Source organism: Pleurodeles waltl, chromosome 5, assembly GCF_031143425.1.
Source record: "Pleurodeles waltl isolate 20211129_DDA chromosome 5, aPleWal1.hap1.20221129, whole genome shotgun sequence".
Classification (NCBI taxonomy): Eukaryota; Metazoa; Chordata; class Amphibia; order Caudata; family Salamandridae; genus Pleurodeles; species Pleurodeles waltl.
The window spans coordinates 364,117,328-364,134,748 of NC_090444.1; the positions used below are offsets into that span (position 1 = coordinate 364,117,328).

The window sequence follows — 17,421 nt, forward strand, 5'->3', positions numbered from 1 at the left end:
GGGTCTGACTGGGACAGAAAATAGGCCCAAGCACTGAAATAAAACTGGCCTGCATTAGTAAATCAGACAGCTAAAAAAAAAAAAAAAGTGGCCTATGACTGAAAATTGGTGTATTTGTGAAGGTGCGCTGTATAAATTTCTGCAAGGTATGGAAAGCTGCATAGGTTTTAGCTTGCTGCAGGTAATATTTGTTTCAATATTAGGGACATCAACAGTAAACATCAGACCATAAAACAGGCCCACAAACACCTAAGAAATGGTACACGCACTGACCTGCCAGACCAGTCCTTTGGGAATTGCCTGATTACCCAATAGGCCAGCCCAACACTGTCTGGTATGAAAAAGCATGGCTGAGTCACCATCTTGACCTCCTTCTTCAGGCTGGGCATCACAGAACCAAATAGCCTCTGTAAATCTCGCTCTTAAGGTGGTGACCCACATCTCTAGGGCCAAGGGAGGTGGAGGGATGAATGGGCAGCGGTTGCGCCCCTGTGGTAGTTAAAGCATTTTGGGAGTTGGGAGGAATGGAAAGGCAGGGTGTGGCACCTCAAATAACAGCAGGTTCAGTAATTCCTCTAGGGAGGTGTATCCAGGTTATCGGATAGGCCATTCATGCTGATACTCTACCAATGAGCCCGCCAGCCCCCACCAAACCAACAAGAAGACGGGGGAGAAGGACGGAGGAAAGAGCCAAATCCACATCCTGTAGCTATGTCAAACTAGCTTCCAGGACCAAGCAGTCTATATCTCTACATTCTGCAGCCCTCCTCCTCACCACTTACCGTGCTTATCTGTAAGCACCCACTCGTGTCCTTTTTCGAGATCCCCACATACTTTTATTATCTCTAACATTTTAATATATAGTTCTCACATGCCTGTCCACAGTGTTAGTATGACAATTCAAAAATGGACGCCATGCATCATGACACATGCACACTTCATGATGCATGAAGGGGCGCATCAGCACGTTCGTGCGCATGCATCACAAAAGAAGTGTCTCACAGAACACACATGTATCTGTCATGAGACATGCATCCAACATGCATCATGATGGTCATCTTGGAATAGGTTTACTTTGTTAAGAAACCCATTCCAACATTGTCGCCTGTTCATGCACATGCATCTTGATGCATTCATGTGCATGCTGTGATGAAAAGCATTGACCAAACCATGACCAGGGCCACTGTAATTATGCGGCAGGAGAGGGCCGAATTAAGCAGCAGGGTTGAGTAAAGTATGCAGCAAGGCAAGACAAATTATGCAGCGTAACGAGGCACATTTCATAATAGTATTACTTCATTATTTCATAATTGTTTTACTTGTGAACACCATGTGGTCTTTGGTTGCCTGTCATTAGTAGCAGTTTAACACCAAACTATAGAAATCAGCAACAGAAAGGTGACCAGTCCTGCCTTGCAAAAGGCCTTCCTCTACAGAGCACTGCATTTTTGGTAAATTTGAACCGTTTGAGCTAGAAACACATTTTTTTGTTAAAATCTGCAGATTATGCATCAGATGATGAATTGTGTGGCAAATGTATAATCATGCGAAAATCGCGGCAGCCACACAATTACATAATTCCAGTGGCTATTTCCATGACCAACTGGCGTTATTAATGCTTTTTTTTCCTTCGCATTCTGGTACTTGTAGTCCTGTTTATTCCATCACAGTATCAGGAACTAACAAATCCAAATAAAAAATAAAAAAAATAATAAATGTCAACTTAGCTTGTTCTGAAAATGGACCAAGTACACTGACAATAAACACACTTTACTCACTAGCGAACTTTACTATCATGACTTCAACGAGACATCTAAATCCATAGGGAATTTGATTTCAAAAGTTTTGCTCAGCAAGACCACACAAGGACACCAGCACCCCCCTAGGCTTCAATTCAATTGCTTTATAAGACCGCACCTTGAGGCAAAGGGGCATGTCACAGTTCCGGAAAAGAGATTCCTCAAGAAAATTGACATGGGAAAATAAAGTACTTTGTTGCTAAGCACATGTGGGAAACCCGCCACTGCACAGTAAAGGTATTAAAAACACAAGAGGTCCCTCCCTACCCGTGTTTCTAGCTAATGGGGAAAGAAAAAAGAAAAATACGAAAAAAAGGAATCCTGCTGGACAGACAGCTGCAGTAGAGACAAAGGCGCTCCCTCCAGTGGTGTATACCTCCTAGAGCACCAGCAGGAGTCAGTCAACAGTAGGTGTGGAAAAAAAGTGCCTCTATAGTGTGAGTGTTTGCATGTGTCATTGTGTGTATATGCCTAAGGAGTGTCTAAGTGTGTTGTGCAAACTGTCTATAATGGAAAGATACCGACCCTCAGACAATAAGGGCAAGTCTGGACAACTTGTGGATATCCAAGGCACAATGCATGCCCTTGGTAAAATACGGGTGCTGGAATAATGGCTGTCAATCATCACATATTTTGGACAGCTATTTTGTGATAGTGCCAAGGTAGCAATGTAAACAATTTTCAATATGTTTAAATTCAAGCAAGCTAAGAGAAAAGCGGAACAAGTCTGAGTGAACATATGTAACATGTATGCAAGTGTTCAGGTTAAGCCAACTCTCTCCAAAATCCAGGAGACTTTGGCAACGACCAGGTTTGATTGTGATGTCTGGGCAGCGGCAAAACCTTCTGTAATTGAAAATACCTGGTTACAAATTCTTTACGCCACTAGATAATTTTTTTATTCTAAAATGAAATTGCTAGAATTCGCACAAGCACTCCTTATAAGCAAGACCCTTATGAGACGCAGCGGCACCCCATAGCTTCTTCTGGCATGGCAAGATGATTAGCTCTTCCGTATAAGATCTAGATTTTTGGAAATACTTTTTATAGTTTTATAATAACAAATGATTACTGTGTAACTACATAACAAATACGACATTGATAGCATCACACTTAGAGTATACCAGGATTCACTATAATTCGGAGGTATAGGCCAAGAATGGATCTGATCAATTACATTTCCCCCTGCCATCCCTTGCACAGACAGGTGAGATTTGAAACAAATACAGTATACAGCCCAGGGCCCTTACCACTCACCCATCAGATTAAGTAATGTGAAAATGGTTGTTGCAGGATCCAAATATCACAGTGTACTTGTTTGGGCAACCTCTGGATGTATACACTGCATTGCCTGCTACTGAGCAGTGGTCCATACCCTTCAACCACTCCTGGAAAAATTGGGTTATTCTAGATCTCAAATATTTGGCTATGTCACACTTGGTTAATACACCCCAGATACCCAACAGGATGCACTATCCTCCTAATCCATCCCAGCCTAGAAACACGCAGAGAATTGCCATTTTGGGGTCACACCCCTAAGGAAGGCCTATTATGTATTCCAGTGTAGTAAGGGATTCTGTCCAAGTATGTATCACTTAGTATTCCCATATAACATGGATCCAAGACCCTACTTATCTTCTGCAGCCTATTTGGTGTAAAGTATATTCTATGGAAGTATTTGAATTGTGTCTTTATCAACCTAGCTGGGATCACTAGCTGCCTCTTAGCATCTACCCAGTCCTCCTCGTTCATTTCGTCGAGGTCGGTTTCCCACCATTCCTGGAAGGATGCCATAGGGTCAGGTGTATTAATAACCAGGGTTTTAGCAGGCCGTTAAGTTCCATTCTCGCCTATGTCTCTAATGGTGAGTTTGGGTTTTAATGGGTTGCATACAGGAGGTGGGTCCTCCCTTAGGTATTCCAACCCCTGTTTCAATTGTAAGTGGCAAAAGTGGGTTTGCTGGAGCTCATATTCCGCACTCAGTTGCTCGAATGAGAGCATATGACTGAACCCAGGCGTCCCCCGGCTTTAAAATGTCCTACCTTCCCCATCCCTGAACCCCCTTCAATTGTGGTTTATGCGTCAGCCATAGGTGGGTTTCCAGGTGATCTTCGTCTCCCACCTCTGTAAATTCCTTAGCTCGTATATATTCCATACCCTGAATGGAAGGCTTCACATATAAAGTCTGAGAGATGTGTGTAACTTGCAACTACATAAGAAATAAGACATTGAGAGCACCAAACTTAGAGTACACTTGGGGTGACTACCCTGTTAAATGTGTGTTACTGTACTGAACCTGCAGCTCGAAAGGCAGATAGCATTCTGTTGCCTTTAGGAGTCCTGTAAGCATATATAGGTGCATGAGCTTGTAAAATGTGTGCAGGATTCAGGGAAACGTTGCTGTCCCAAATTTAGACATGTTAAATATTTGTAACCTGTTGGATAACTCTTCTGTCGGAGACCCACTGCAACCAAATCAAAGTGAATGTGGTCGGCAGAACTTAGTAATTGACTCTGCTAGTTTTTAGCTTCAGACTATGAAATGTTTCTAGTAACCACTTCAGCTGGGCAAATCCGAAGGCTGTAGCTGAAAAGGGCTGTACAAGGTTGGATACTTTAGTCAGGCAGGCCTTCGGTGGCCTCTAATGTCCCCCACAAAAAAACACTTTCAGTGAGGAGAAAAATCAAAGCAGAATCTGCCAACTGTACATTTTGTTCATTTATAATTTGTCTCCTGAACTTGAATGAAAGTCCAAAGTTCTTCTGCATATTTTCGGCAACAGAGCTACCCTGAACAAAAGTCCCCTAATCTTCAGAAATGACTTCTCTGACTGCAGTTCCCTTCCTTCAGTTGATGGGGGAACCACATAACTCGGATTCTAGGTCCACAAGAAATGTTCAGGACCAATTTATGTGCAGATTCTCACAGGCATACAACAGCTTCTTCTGTCTCTCGGCATTCTGCAGCATCCAGCCTCAGCAGGGGCAAATAGGCTTCATGGGACCTTGCCCACCCTGCCGCTCTAGCCATGCCATGACGGAAACTGGCACCATGAGTCCTGGAGTAAAACTGTGCAAAGAAAAGCTCGGGCGGACACCTCTCTTTGGTGGTCTCTAGAAAGGATGGAATACATTTAGTTGTGCAGCAGGCAGTGAAGATGTTTCCTCTCTTCCACACCAGGCAGATTTCTTCTTGAAGGTGGAGTCACACACGGTGGTTTAAAGAGTAAACGAGTGAGTCATATGATAAAATCTAGCCATTCCTAATACAACTCCCCAACTTCCGATGGGCAATTTTGCAGCAGAGTGACAAACTTATTTTCCTGGATACATTTTGTTCTCCATTCCGTGCACTAGAAATCCAAAGCGGTGAATCCCTCCCTGTATCAGCAGAGAGCTCTCCTCCGCCTATCTACTCCCCCACTCTCCCTCACAGTTCTACCTGTTGAGCTTCAATACAATACTCTCCCTTTATGCCAACCCTTGATTACTTCCCTCCTCTGCTAGAAAAACTTTAGGCCAAGAACTGATTATTAGTAGAATAGATTATGGAAACGCACTACTTGTATCAGCAAACAAGACCCTGATGTCTAAGATGCCAGTAGTTCAAAATACTGCAACTCGGCTTGTTAGGACTCTCCTTTCAGCCTCTGCATCTGCACCTTTACAGAGAGCCTTACGCTGGTTGCCTCTCAGGAAAAGAGCAGCCTTCAAGGTCTGCTGCCTCATGCGTAAGTCCCTAACCAGTAAGGGCCCCAGCTATTTAAAGAAGCTCAGCTATTATTGTTCAGTTAGGAACCTTAAAACAAAGCCTTACATATTGCCCCTGTATCCATTTGACTAGATTCAGAAGCAGGTTTTTTCCTACCTTGCCCCTTCCTACTGGAACAATCTACCATACCGTATCCGTTCCTGCACAGTTTATGCCAAATTAAAAAAATATTCCTCAAGACAGCATTACTCTAAATCTAACCTCACTGACACTCCTATGTTAAGTGAAGCACTGAGACACACCTTTGGCGTGATTCGTGCGCTGTAGAAAATTAAATCAACAAGTAACAAATAACCCCTGCTAGACATCTAGCAGTGCATGGCTTCACAGCCTCCTTTAGGGTGGGGAAAGATGAAATAGATCCTATTCAATAACAAGCATTTGCAATGCAATAGGTCTTGCATTTTCTCGAGTTAGAGCTATTGGCATTTTAAATTTAGAACTGGATTTTTCTTGCCATATAAATTGGTCAATCCTCCCTCATAATTTCATCTTTTCCTGCCATGTTTTGGTCACTGGTGGCTACTGACATCACAAATCACAAGCCCTTGAGGAGAGAAGAGAAGATGACTGTACTACCTTGAGTTATGTAAAGGTCTGAACAGAAATTGGAAAATAAGGCTGGAAAAGTATTTTCCTTTTTATGTTAACAGAATGAAAAGTCTTGCAAGCATTTTTGCCTCACATTTCAACAAAGGTCTAATGAAGTTAACAAGAGCAGAGCAGCCTGAGAGGTTTTAAGGCCCCAATAGAGGACATAAGCAATGCCCTGTGTGCGGATGTCTCTGAGGACTGGCAGGTAGGCAGCCTTAAGAGAGAGACTCCAAATGCGATGTTCTGCAAGTTTCACATCACTGCTTCTAGGTATAGCTACATTCTACCACAAAGGGCATATTGTGGCTTTTGTGAGCAGTGAGGTAATTGTTTAGGCACCAGTGTTTCTTTTGTAAAATAAGCTTATTTTGCCAGAGGTAAACGAGGACAGCACTGGAAGAAAGCCAAAACATATGTCAGCGACATGGGAGGAGGTGGGAGGAATGGAATGCTGCAATAAAACGCAGGCAGCTACCAGCCTAAAACACCCACAGTGAAAAGAGCAACAAAGAAATTACAAAAGTAGTCCGCCACAGCAATAGATAAAGAAAGCAAAGAGGAATATTACAGTAGTTGTTCACTGCTCTGAAACAGAAAAAGGAGGGAGAAAAAGACAGAACTAACCACTAGCGAGCAAGAATTTTTAAAGGACACTGCAGCCAACAAATGAAATTGCTTTAAGCCATAAGAAGTATACTAAACGTATACACAAGGTCAAATGCTTAACTGCAGAACTCTGCCCTTCCTTCCTGAAATAAAGCGGCAACTGGAGAGCAGGACCAGCATTTAAAGTGAGGCGAGATCCATCACAAGCAGGGGTTGATGGTTGTAATTCATTTCTTTAGGCTGAGGTGGAAAATATTTAATGTCTTATAACTGCTATATAGGTCATTGGTAAAATATTATCTAACTTCAGCACACGTTGTTTCACCACATCTTACCTACATGCTGCAAATGTGTCTTGAGAAGCATTTTCTAATCAAAAGTTACAACGTTAATGTAATATGAAACTGTATATTGTAGGAGAAGCGTCCTGCATTACATACTATTTAAAAAACATGTTATCTAAAAATCATATTATTATATTTTAAAGGAAGGTGGGACAAATATATCCTTAACTCCTACTATGTCCATATGTGTGGGCCTGTGCAGGCCAACTGCACACACAAAAACAATTAAGGAAATATGGAAATAAATGCACCTATCCTTTAAACAGAATACATGTAGCTGGGCCAAAGCAACAGGTTCCTGCCACTGCAGAGTCCACAGTACAAAATATCCAGACCAAAAACATCGAAAGACGGCAGCAATGAAATGCATTTTCATACACTGAGTAATATCTGTGTTCTCTAAAGTCACAGGCTATGAGCTCTGTGTTGACTCGAGCAAGCTAAAACACTAAGCTTATGACATCTCTCTCAGCAGCAGAATCGGGGGACATGGACATGTACTAGACAATTCGGATTTCCATGGCTATGGATTGTCCAACTCTAACCTGCAATCGGTGGTTGAATAGTAAACACACAGTCTGTACAAGCATTAGAATTCTAGACATTTTGTCTGCATTCTTAAACTGCAAGCTGGATCAATGTAGCTCAACAAAATCTCAACATTCACTGTAACCAAGATGCCTCAACGGAAAGGAAGGTCTGTATGGAATGCTTCACAAATAACCATCTGCAACACAAACATAATTTATAAAATCCACTCTCCATATAAAATGTCCAGGCAACAAACAATGCTGTTGAAGAAGATGGAATTGATTTCAGAAAAACATGGGAACTATCAAAAAAACGTACATTGTATCAGACATTCTTATATTTCTAATATGAGCGTAAGTTGGCATCCTGGTCTTGCATCTATATCTGCATAGCTTCTAACATTTATGAAATCTAAATTTAGGAACAAGTTCTCCAACATACGTCTGTGTCAAGGGCACTGTAAATCCTTACGATGGCTTTGAGCATTGACAATACTCCTGGAACATTCTGAAGAGCAAACCTTGTTCCAAAGGGTGACTGAATCCACCACTGCCTTGCACAAAATGAAGAAAATAACGGCAAGTGTTGCTTCTAATTATCCTTGTTTTATCCAATCCATTCCACAACATCTGTTTCACCAAGTTTAGAGTATAGGGGCACCACTAAAAACTAACCCAACATATGTTGCAGAAACCGGTGTGGTCTTTAAGACACAGCTGGAGAGGCAAACACTAAGGTGATATCTTTCGCCCCTCAAAACATCTTATAGAAGAACAACTGTGAAGGCGGCCATTGAGAAGCATTTTAGGATTGTGGGTATTGGAAAGTGCACAAATGGGAACACCTCTCATTTATTGGGGAGGTAACCAGCTGTCTCATCCATTAACACAATTCACACAGGACTTAACAAGTTTTCTTTCTATGACTGATTTTGAAACTATGCATCAAACCTGCTAACTCACAATATAAATGCAGGTGAGAATAGCGGCAGCCACCAAGCCTGTGCACTTCCTAAATGAACTGTACAGAGAAGGTAAAATGATTTCTGAGCTACATCTGTCTCTGCACCATCTAGCATTAGGAAGGCGGTTCCACAGGAAGAAAAAGCTTTACAGTACAATGACCAATCTTAAGCCATAATGGAAACTGGCATCACCAGTCCTGGAGCAAAATGATGGATGCAAAACTACAAGCAGAGTATTAGACGACACTCTCATTATTTGCAACAGGCAGGCAAGAATTCACCACTGCAGCAGGCAGTGACTTCTCTTCTCTAGGGGTCAGACTGGCCTAACGGGCAATCAGGCAGTGCCCGATGGGCTGGTCAGACAGATCAGTATGTTGGCCAGTTTTTATTTTAAGTTTGTGGGCCTGTTTTAAGGCCAGGTGGGCTGGCTTTTACTGTTGATTTTCCTGATATTACAGCCATTGTGAGGAGCAAAAACAAATGCATGCAGTCCCGCATACCTTGCGAAATGCCCAGACGACGTGTCTTTACAAATTCAAAACTGGCAGTAGCAGATGTGAGCCACTTTTTTTATTTTTTTATTTTTAGATATCTGGGTCGCTAATGGGGGCCACTTTTATTTTGGTGGCGGGACAATTTTTTGTTCCAGTCCGAACCGGTCTCCTCTTCAGGCCAGAATCCCTCCTTGAAGGGGGTCAAAAAGGTGCTTTATGGTGTAGAAACAGATTATGAGGTGCTCAAGCAAAAGTCCTGTTGACTACTTAACAAAATGAATTTCAATGTAAAGTATCCTCCGCAGTACAGGATTAAACAATATTAAACAAAACAACGGCTGCGAAATGAAAAAAAAGAGTAGGGTTCATGGCCGATTTGTACATTTCATGAAAACTATTCATTCATAAGACAAGCATGACAGCTTACCTAATGTTGTTCCATCGAGTCCCATGATGCACTTCATTACTTTGATGATTTGTTCTGCAATTGGAGCCGACATGGATGCTGCATAAACTGCACTGTGTGAATGGGTTCGTAAGTAATCCACGAGCGTCTTAAAAAGAAAATATATTCATAGAACAAATGAAGAGAAATAATTCCTTTCACCGCAAACACAAACAACCTGCAAGAAATGAAATCATGGGGGATTAAAACCTACAAAGCCTGGATTATAGAACGCCCCTCAGTTGTCACAATTAAAATGTCATTATCTGGTGTGATAGGAAACCGCCAAGAAGTGACGAGGGAGTGCTGACATGTGAATGTAGCAACTCTTAAAAGCACAATGGAAAAACAATAACATTTCTCCAGTGTGGCAATGAGCCTCTGTAAGACCACCACATATGCTTAAAGAGGTTTGCGGTAAAAGCACCCTGAGGAAAAAGTAGAATGCAAAAACCTGCTTAAGAGGTCTAAAATAAAGAAGGAAAAAAAGTTATGGCTACCAAAAATAAATCTGTGTTTTAGGGCAGAGGTAAGTGCATGTGGAATGGGAGAAGGGGGGCATCCTCCTGTTAAGTGGAGAGGGGCCTTTACAGTGAGGTGGTGCAAGGGGGGGTAGTAAGGACTTTTTTAGAATTCTGGGTACCGTTAATGGGTCGTAAGGAGTTGGCAGGGGTCAGGTTTTTGTAGGGTTAAGGGATAGTTAGGACTTCTAATGTTCAAGGAATGGTAGCATCAAGGGGTAGCAATGGTTTCTAGGGTTCAGAAAAGGGTAGTGTAGCATTAAGGGGAGATTTAGGGTGTTAGGAATAAGTCACAGGGCGGCTCCTCCGCTAAGGCAGAAGAGCGTCGCCCACTGGATTTTCAAAAAAGGAAAAATAAAATGAAAACGTACATTACATTATCATCATTTTATTTTTCCTTGTTGTAAGGGATGGGGCGGGGCTGAAGGGAGGAGGCCGGAGGAGGGCTATGCACCACATTAAGTGTGCAAGTCTGCTTGGCCGGCCGTGTTGGGCCAGCCGACCAGACATGCGCACTTTGCAGGTTCTCTACCCAGCGGTACTGCACAGCCAAGTGGAGAACATGCCCAGGATCCCATTCCCAGTCTGAGTGGTGAATCAAGCTGCTCAGACAAATCAGGACGCTGCTGTTGCTGGTGATAGCAGCTTTGTGACTGACTGGGAGCCTGTGCTGCCAGGAAGAGGACGGAAGGGAGACAAACGTGTCTCACCTCGAAGGCAAGTGTTTTTGCTTTTATTTTATTAATTTTTTTTTAACTACCGGGTCGCGTCCTGCCCTGCCCCGTCAGCCCCGTTCAGTGGCAGCCACCACTGATTTGCCATGTCAACGAAACCATACTTCAGCCACTCTGAGCAGTCTGCTCTTCCTTTAATGTATGTAACATTTGGACTCTGCATAAGGGAGAGTTACAGTGATTAGTGCTACACGAACGTGAGGACGCGAGGTGGAGGAAGAGCGGAGCATAGCAGCAGCGGCTGTGGGCTGCAGGAGTTCCGGTGCATCCGTGAGGTGCTGCGAGGAGCCGTGGAGGCACAGGGAGGTGTATGGTCCTTGTTCCTCCCATAGAGCTTCAAGGGGAGAGAGAGAGCAGTAAGCAGCGGAAGCGGCAGACAGGACGCCGTGAGGCGCGGCGGTGCCGCAAAGAAGACGCCAAATAGCGCAGTGCAGTGGGAAGGACAGTCGCTCTCTTCTCCCGCTCCCGGAAAGATCAGAGCAGCAGTAGTGTAGCGGCTGTGGAGAAAAAGGCGCGAGTCATCACAGGAAGGACGATTGCCCCCGTCATCTATCCCAACCCTTGGAACAGGGGGAACCTGGGAGTCTTGGGTGGGAAAAGAAGGAGAAAGACCCACCCCCACCCCTTCCCTTCGAGCACATAAGGGAAGCTGCCTCATCAGCACAGGTGGAAGTATCCAGGAGCCAGCAGGGCAAAGGATACAGGTCAGTAGGTCATGAGTGCCGGGAGTGTCGGGTCTTGAAGAGAGCCTGTTATCTGACATTTAGCCACTGTTGTTCACTACTGGATCCACTCCCTTTTACTTCACTCTACCTCTTTCCTTTTGGCCTGGCTCTGCTCTGCCTCACCCTGCTTTACCTTGCTTTGCCCTTTTGTGCTGTGCCACAGCCTGTATGCAATGCTACAGAAAGGGTGCCTGAGGTTCGTGGACTGTTTGTGGATTGAGCCTTTTCAGACCCAGAGCATGTAACAGGAAAAAACTGCATCCAGTATCACCCTAGGTCCTGGTGGATCACTAAACAATTTTCTTGATAGAAAAACTGGTCTGCCTGGAGCGTGGTCTCAGGAATGAGGTAGAATAAAGCAGAAAAGGGGTAAAAGGATTGCAATTAATTAAAATGACTTCTAAACGAATAAGAAAGAGCAGGTCATTTCTTAGTCGCGCCTGTAAAAAAAACAAATCTAACCCCTTAAGAAACAAGGGCGTCCAGCACCTAAATGCAAAAAGTTTGAATTCTATTCTTCCATTCCTTCAAAAGGACCCTTGTGAGAAATTGGCGGTCCAGGTGGGAAATCCTCTCGGGTCCAACAATAATACCACTCAAGGTCCCGCCCAAGGCTCCGCACTGGGTAATGACTTAAATTACATGATGGAGGAGGGCACTAGTGACAGGGTGAGTTCAGTAGTTGTTTCCGCTTCCCCCCCTCCTGAGGAGGGTCAATCAAGCCGAAATTGAGCATTTTACTCTCCCCGACACTGACGCGGATGAAGTGCCCGGCTCCGGAATTATCCCTTCATCCATACCAATAACGCCTGCAGTTGCGCAATTTAAGACTGGTTCCCCTATGTTAAAACTATGTTCAGTAGTACGCCCTCGGCCCACTTCCTGTCGGATATAAGGCCTTAAGAAATCCCGGATTCAGTCTATGCGGGGAACTTTCCCAATTGCCCACCAGATAAACATATAGTCCTTTCTGAATCCTTCAAGTGTCTCGAAAGAATTCTCTCGTCTATTTTGGAACTTCTTGAAAAATCTATAAAAAATTCTGATCATACACAAGATATTCTCGTTTCCATTCTAAAGGTTCTATTAATAAAACAAAATGTGAGCCATCTTCCTGATGAGACGGTCAAGATAACCGCAAAGGAAATATGTCAAGGATTGGGATTAAACATAAATGGTACCTGCTTGCAGTCCCTACCTGTTAGAGGTTTGACGAACATAGATAATATGTCCACCCACTCCAATAAAGGAACTCAAGCTGGAAAAACACAACTGGATAAAGCAGTTCTAATGCTAGTGAATCCGGTCACCCAAGAGAGTGAGGTATATTCTCTGGACAACCTCTTTACCAGCATGAGTTCAGTGTGTAATATTCCACCAGTGACTCAAGGATGTTCAGAATAAGGAATTTAATCCCCGAGCAGCTCCATTCCCAATTTTCCTTCCCAAAGATCACTCATCCACAAAGCTGATGAAACGAAATGAAATGGAGATGAAAAAGGCCAGTGAATCAACTAAAAAAAGAAGGAAAAAGGCGGGGAAAAAAAAGGAACCGGCAAATCTCTAAAAAGAAGGCAAGAAAGGTTAAGTTCAAGGAAAGAGAGCAGGAGAATTGTTCAGACGCGATGGAACTGGCCCCGTCAATGGGGGACTTCCAGAGCAAGTCAGAGGCGGCGATTCCTGTTTTACAGTAAATGCCAGATATGGGATCATCACGAAATTTCCGACAGACACACTCTTTGGTACTCCCTAGTGTCACATTTGATTCAATCGATGTAATCTCACCTGACACCGCCCCATCAAGAGCTATGGCCACCTGCTCTAGAGTAGCTAGTCAGAATGGGGGAGAAAAATTCTGAAGAGATAACGCCCCTATTGGGCATCTGGATTCACCGGATAGCTTGGAGTTTTTTTTACTATATTTCACTCTAACATAAGCTTAAATCGTTCCTTTCTACTGTTGTGCTTTTCAAAAATAAGGGAACTCAAATTAATTGATAGTAGCGATATTGTGAGGGTCTTTCTTGACCACAGTATAGGGGGGATGTAAGGCAAAGGTATGGTTTTCTTCTAAAATTGTCTTGAATCTAATCTTGGACAACTGTGCCCAACTCCAGCGTAGGGGTATAGACGTTATCCCAGTTTGGGATAAGCTAACGCTCCTAGGCGGGCAGTACCTTACTCATGATCTGGACTCCACAAATAGTAACGTGAATCAGGGGGGGGGGAAATGTTCCTCCTCCTCTGGCGAAACTGTGCAAGTTTCATTATTCCAGGGTGCAAGGGTAGTAAAGGTGTTGGAAGGTCCCATATACCAGGGTTTTACCCCTAATCTTGAAAACTGGAGTTGGTTGGCGGGGGCCCTGAACAGGTCTCAGTCGAAGGGCAAGCTGTTACAGACAAGCTACTAACACTGATTTCTCATTGGTCTCCTGGAATGCTGCAGGACTAGGAAAACAGCTAGGAAAATTAAATGTAATTTGCTCATTGAAGGTCGACCTAATATGCATCCAAGAGACCTGGTGTTTATACGACTTCTCATGCCTGGGTTACACGGTTTTAAGTAAAAAAGCACTCCCTTAAAAAAAAAAAAAGGGCGAGCTAAAAGGGGTATAGCTATGCTTTTAAGCAATAGATATAATTGGGAATTTGATAGCCTCCCTGTGACTACAAATTGTTTCCAAATAGTACGAATATATGTTCGTGGAGAAAGAGGTGGGAAATTCCCATTGATTATCGTAAATGCATATATCCACCCCTGAAAAGGAATTCAACACTATTCTTCAACAGTTGTTCAATTATGTCTCTGCTTTAGGTTATTCTGTTGACCTAATTATAATGGGGGATCTAAATTGTAAAATCTCAAATTCCTCGCTTCACATCTTTTGTGATCCAGACAGGGACAAAGCGCTAAATATTCCTCCTATCCTATTTCCTTCTGGAATTAGGACAGACAAAAGAGGACTAATTTTATTGAAAGGTCTGAGGTCCTGTAGCAGTATTATACCGAATGGGCGTTTCTGTTCGGACTCCCCCGCAGTCAATACTCATAAGTCCCTTAAGAGTAATTCCATTACAGATTATATCTGTGCCTCATAATATTGTTCAAAAAGTCGAGGATATGGATACCCCGTATAGTGACCATATGATTCTAAAGCTTACCTTAAAAACGCAGCTAGGGACGGTAGATCCTTGGTCTATAAAAGGTGTAAACTTTAGAATTAATGAGAAAAATAGGAGAACGTTTTGGTCGACAGCTAAAATAACATTGGTAAAACCGTTGTTGGAAAATATTGTGGGAAACATGGAGGTTTGGGGGAAGGATACCCTAATATATTTTCCCAAATTAATGAGATACCTTATTACGTGTAGTAAGCCTGAGCATAATATAACGAGAATCATTGTGAACCTGAACAAAGAAATTAATAAGTTAGTAAGACGACAGTTGGAGTGTAAGACCAAGGAAATTAGCAGAAAAATATCACTACTTAAGAGAAGATGATTGTGGCTGAAATTGGCCACCCGTAGGAAAGAAGTGGATGACAGGTGGATCGCACTGAGGGAAGCAGCTGTAAAGAGAAACCCTAGTAAATTCTGGGCTTTTATCTCCGAGGGGTGCGGTAACCGTAAAACGCTGTTCGCCCCACCGATAGCAGAGGAAGACTGGAAGCTGTATATCCAGGTCCTTTATGCTGAAAATTGGGTCATGGATCCTGGGAGAGAGGTGTCAGTCTTAAACGGAGGGGGAGAAATGGATAATGCAGGTGCTCCTACTATAGCTGAATTAGAGGAGATTATAAATTCAATGCGCTCATTGGGCGCTATGGGCCAGATGATGTTCCGATGACTCTAATTAAAAGGGAGCCTTCACTTTGGGCAAGACTTCTTCATCCAGTATTGAGTGCCTGCTATTCACAAGGCAATATCCCAGAATCGTGGACGGGAAGTATCATACTCCCCTTATATAAATAGGGAGATAGAACAGCACCATTAAATTATCGACAAATTGCTTTATTAGATGCAACGGGAAAGATTTTTGCGAAAAGCATCTTAATGCAATTAACTGATTGGGTCGAGGAAAATGGTATTCTTCCATTGGTACAGGCTGGCTCCAGAAAGGCCCATAATACCCTAGATAATATCCTACTAATGCAAACAATAATTGATAAATATGTCCAGACTAGGGGGGGAAATCTGTATGCAGCATTCATTGACTACTCCACAGCATTTGACAGGGTGGACAGGAAAACCCCGTGGAGGAAACTTCAGGAAATAGGGGTCCCGCCTTGCCTCTTGCGATTGGTGATTGTCCTGCATTCTACGACCTGGTGTAAAATCCTCATGGGTGGAGAACAGGGATTGTCTTCAAAATTCTTAACAAAAAAACGCCTGAAACAGGGTTGTTTATTGGCCCCATTGCTATTTTTCCTGTATATTTATGACCTCCCCAAAATCCTGAGAAGTACCATTGGCTATGCCCCAGCGGTGGGCGGTTGTCCAATCGCCTGCTTACTATACACGGATGACATAGTTGTGTTTGATCTCACCCCAAAGGGCCTAAATCAACATTTGGCCGCCCTAAATTTGTTCTCGGTGAAGCACTACTTGAGAATTAATACATCTAAGTCTGAGGTTGTTTGCTTCACGGAGAAAAAAAGCAGAAGGAAAACATGTTTCTCCTGGGTTTTGGGTCAACATAAGTTGGAGCAGATAGACACATATCGGTTCTTGGGTAAAATCTTTTTTTGGCACAATAAATGAACAAGATCATATTCGTAATAACATTAGTAAGGCTTTTTTTTTTTATGCAAATGGTAAACGCCATTTCTCGCACTTACTGTCAGCCTATCAGGTTAAGATTCCAGCTATTCTTCTACATGCAATAGAATGTATAGATGTAAATAAATGGGATTTCCTCGACAAGACTGAAGGCCGGATCCTAAAACGCATAGCTTCCTGTAATAATTCAGCTTCAGGGGCAGCACTAAGGCTTGAATTTGGCATCAAGAATATCTTTGTGCAAGGCCTTGCGGCCGTGATCAGAAGGGCACATTGCCTTATTCATTGCAAGGAACTTACTCTGAGAAACCTGGCTTTTAATGAAATTTTTAATAATCTGAAAGAAAAATCTGGGTTTTTCAGAAATTACACCCATGCTATTCAACTCTTGGAGCTGGACAAGGACCTTACTCCTTCAACATCTCCTACACAAGTTTTAAAAAAAAATCTTGAAAGAAGTAATATGGTCCATAGGCTTTACAATGGATCTCGATGCGTGCCGCCCTAAAAAAGGTCGGGAGAAATTAATCAAGTCTGTATCTATGAAAGTGGTACAGCCCTACCTGACGTGGAATCTTCCACATCGTGTGAGGCGATTTTTTATACTGATCAGACTAGACAGAATACCTCTTAGGGATTTAATCTCAAAATGGGATGGTGCGACTAACTCTTGTGACTTGTGTCAAGGTGGGGTACAGAATATCAAACACATTTTATTTGTCTACCCAGCTTTAGCCGCTCAGAGGAAATTATGGCTGAAACCCCTTTACTTGCGGTTAAATGTTAGATCATATAAAGAGGCCCTAGACTTATGTTACAATCCTCCTAATGAGAGATTTTGTTACAGGATTTTTAAATTCTTTCAAACTTTCTTGCAGGTATATTGACCTTCCGTGATTAGATCGCCTTCTGGCCCAGAAAGCAAAACATATATTTCTGGGACCGGAGGGACCTACATGTTTAAGAGAAATCCTACGGATGAAGGAAGGGAGGGATAGGTCTCTAAATTTTGCTGCGCCAGGTTCCTTGGATTTTATGAATTGGTGATTGTAGTGGGAGGTTAAATTTATATTAAAGTTATGTTATTTTAGATTTAAAATTGTCCTTTAT

General features: G+C 42.9%; 1 protein-coding gene across 1 annotated transcript in view; it reads right to left on the reverse strand.

Moving 5' to 3' along the window:
• SPTLC3 (serine palmitoyltransferase long chain base subunit 3) overlaps positions 1-17,421 on the reverse strand; it is a 437,878-nt gene that overhangs the window by 108,776 nt on the left and 311,681 nt on the right. Inside the window, exon 9 of the mRNA XM_069234110.1 lies at positions 9,535-9,661. Within this exon, the coding sequence (XP_069090211.1) occupies positions 9,535-9,661 (127 nt within the window). The remainder of the gene's footprint in view (positions 1-9,534; positions 9,662-17,421) is intronic.